This window comes from Naegleria fowleri, assembly GCF_008403515.1.
Source record: "Naegleria fowleri strain ATCC 30894 chromosome Unknown tig25, whole genome shotgun sequence".
NCBI lineage: Eukaryota > Heterolobosea > Eutetramitea > Acrasida > Naegleriidae > Naegleria > Naegleria fowleri.
Window position 1 is genome coordinate 12,676 of NW_025407957.1, and position 2,852 is coordinate 15,527.

At 34.5% G+C, this 2,852-nt stretch overlaps 2 protein-coding genes across 2 annotated transcripts; both read right to left on the minus strand.

Annotated features, from left to right (window-relative positions):
• Window positions 1-173: 173 nt before the first annotated feature.
• Window positions 174-1,190, minus strand: FDP41_001437 (uncharacterized protein; the record flags this gene model as incomplete). Its single annotated transcript, XM_044704521.1, has 1 exon — window positions 174-1,190. The coding sequence occupies one exon, from the start codon at window positions 1,188-1,190 to the stop codon at window positions 174-176; it is 1,017 nt and encodes a 338-aa protein (XP_044564233.1).
• Window positions 1,191-1,621: 431 nt separating this feature from the next.
• Window positions 1,622-2,725, minus strand: FDP41_001438 (uncharacterized protein; the record flags this gene model as incomplete). Its single annotated transcript, XM_044704522.1, has 3 exons — window positions 1,622-1,856; window positions 2,070-2,258; window positions 2,424-2,725. 3 exons carry the CDS (start codon window positions 2,723-2,725, stop codon window positions 1,622-1,624), a joined length of 726 nt encoding a protein of 241 aa, XP_044564234.1.
• Between the last annotated feature and the right edge of the window lie 127 nt (window positions 2,726-2,852).

Here is a 2,852-nt window from a genome sequence, read left to right on the forward strand (position 1 = left end):
GGGGGAGGAAAAGGATAGAGAGGATAAAGAGAGTGATAAGGATGAAGAGGATGATGAGGGTGATAAGGACAATGAAGAAGAAGAGGACGAGGACGATCAGGATGAATAGCCACAGTTGTTAAAATAAATTAGTTCAATATTTATTTCTCCAGTTATCAGTAGAACTGGAATTCTTATTTTTGAGAATCCACAAAGTCTAACATCTTGCTCATGGCTTGTTTTGCCTCTGGGAAATAGTATTCGAAAAATGGATGACAATGAATCATCATATTGTCAGCAATCACCTGCACAGATGGATGTTTGATATCCTTCAAAATTTGAATAAAAGCCTCATTGTCTTTGGTTACTTCCTCATCCTTGGAATAAATAATTAAAAGATTGGTTTCATGAATTCTCTTGTTGACATTCTTCCATGTAACAAGTGGAGATTCCTCTTCTTTGAAAAGTCTTTGCATTATCGAAATCATTCGATCGGTGCTCATCAAAGTATTTCTAGCATTCATGCTACTAGTGCCCAATTTCAATGTTAAATCATAAGGACCACCAACCAAAACTGCAGCTTTAGGCATTGGAAGATTCTCCACAGCAGCTCTTCTCAAAAACTCTGCTGAAAGAGAAGCACCAAATGAACTTCCAACCAGCACAATATCCTCCGCATTAAACTTTTTCAATAGCCACTGATAAGCTTGAATGACATCATCCGTCTGTTCACTCAATTTTGTTGCAAATTCATTCTTCTTGTGTTTTTCCTCTTCCGTTAAAGCCATCAATCGATATCCCACCGAGAGAATATGAGTCAATGAACTATTAAATCTCGTTTGCATATGCTCAACAATACTTCCGAGTTCAAGTCCTCCAGGTTTACCAGCAAAGCCTCCTCCACCATGAATCAAGAACAAAACTTTTCCTCTTTTATCCTTTCCAAAGTATTGATCCAAATAGAAACGATCTCTCAGATGAACAAACATTGAATTTCTAATTTCAGGAATTGATTGAAAACTCAAAGAATTATGATAGGAAACGGGAGGAGCCAATGATATCATACCCTCTCTCATGGCAACGTCCGATTCAAGTTTTCTTCCAGCATTAAACCGAACAAAATTATAGAAAGTTTGAGCCTCTAATGAAACTTCTTTCCAATCCGGAGTGGTAATTCCCATCATGGTACTTTGTGGGTTTCCGATACTCATTCCTAAATATTTATTTCTCAACAAGACGGCATTGAAAATGGTTCTAATGACGAATACCTGAGTGGAATATTTAGTGTTGTAATTAATAACGAGTCCAACTGCCAACAAGGCAGCAAGGATGAAAAGAGAGAACGCATTCTCAGAATATGCGTGAGGTGTGTGTGGATATTTTTTTATTGATTTCAATTTTTTTTTAATAATTTAATAATTTAATAATTTTGTTTTGATTGTGGAACAGAGCTTTCATGATCACCACCAGCACCACTACCAGAGACATAAGGGACTCCATTGCCAGATCAAAATTCTTCGAAAGATCGGTTTGAAAATGAAAGAATGGTTCGATGAAAAGTGTCGTCTGATCATGAAATTTGATTGCATTTTGCAAATTTGAATGAATACTTGAAACAGCCATTTCACACACATGCTAATTATTATTTGAATGGATGGGAATCTTGAATTTGTTGTGTAATTTTTTCGCTTAATAGTTTCACACTTGAAGTCACTTCTTGAGCGCTCGTTCCAAATATTTGTTCTGAAACTTTCATTTGAATAGGTGAAGTGAGATTTATACTTGTTTGAGGATCATTGGTGGACGAAGCAGATCCTTGTTGTCTTATTTGACTGGTAGATTTGTGTTCCATAAATTCCTGAAAGTTCATAATGTTACTATTGAAAAGTAATCAACGTGTTCAATGAGAGATTTGACAATACTTTGTGCTGATTTGTAGCTCTGTAAAATTCTGTGGGTTCAGTATATAAAATGACATGTGACGAATACGAATTATGGTTAAAATGAATATTCGTGTCACATGTGAGAAATAATAATAATAATAATGTTGAATAATATTAAATTTTTTCATAATTGTCTAAAAAACATACTCGCTTTGTGATAATGGTTCTTGACTCTCCAGAAAAGGATGTGACACGAGAAGTGGATCTTTCTGTTTACTGTCTGGAGCTCTCAAAATATTTGGAGAAAAGACAATTGCCAAATTTTCTATATTCATTCGATTCTTTTCACTGTTTTTTGCTAATTCACTTAAAAATAAACATAATTGTTGCAATATTCTAATAAATGAAAATATCATTACATAAATGTTCAATAACCAAATATAAAATAACCAAATATGAATAACCAAATATTAAATATTCAATTGGATATTTCCATCCATGGAGTTCATTGTTCATATATTGAATGAAAGCAAAATATATCAATAATCTCACACCACCTACATTTGATTCGTTGGTGGCAAATAAGCCAACAGCTTTTTCAAACATTCCAATCTCGAGCAGAAATCTGGAATTGAATCTGCAATCATGAACATGTCATAACACTCAAAGCTGATCAACGGATTTGGTAATTCCCTAAAATACATCTTCACCAACGATGCCACATTATGAATATTTTCAATTTCACTCAACTCAATAGCTTCTCCTGAATTTAATTTTGATTTTAATTTTAAAACGTCTCCGGCATGACCGGAAATTCGAAAAAGGCCTTCAATGTCTTTGGCATGTTTTAATATAAAGTCCATTGCTTGAATGATGAATTCTGGAAGAGTATCGTGATCGAGAGGTTCTCCGAAGTGGACTTTGACGAGATAGGATTTTGAGGAGGATTTTTTAAGTGACGATGATGAAGCTTGTGTGACTTCTTTCTGC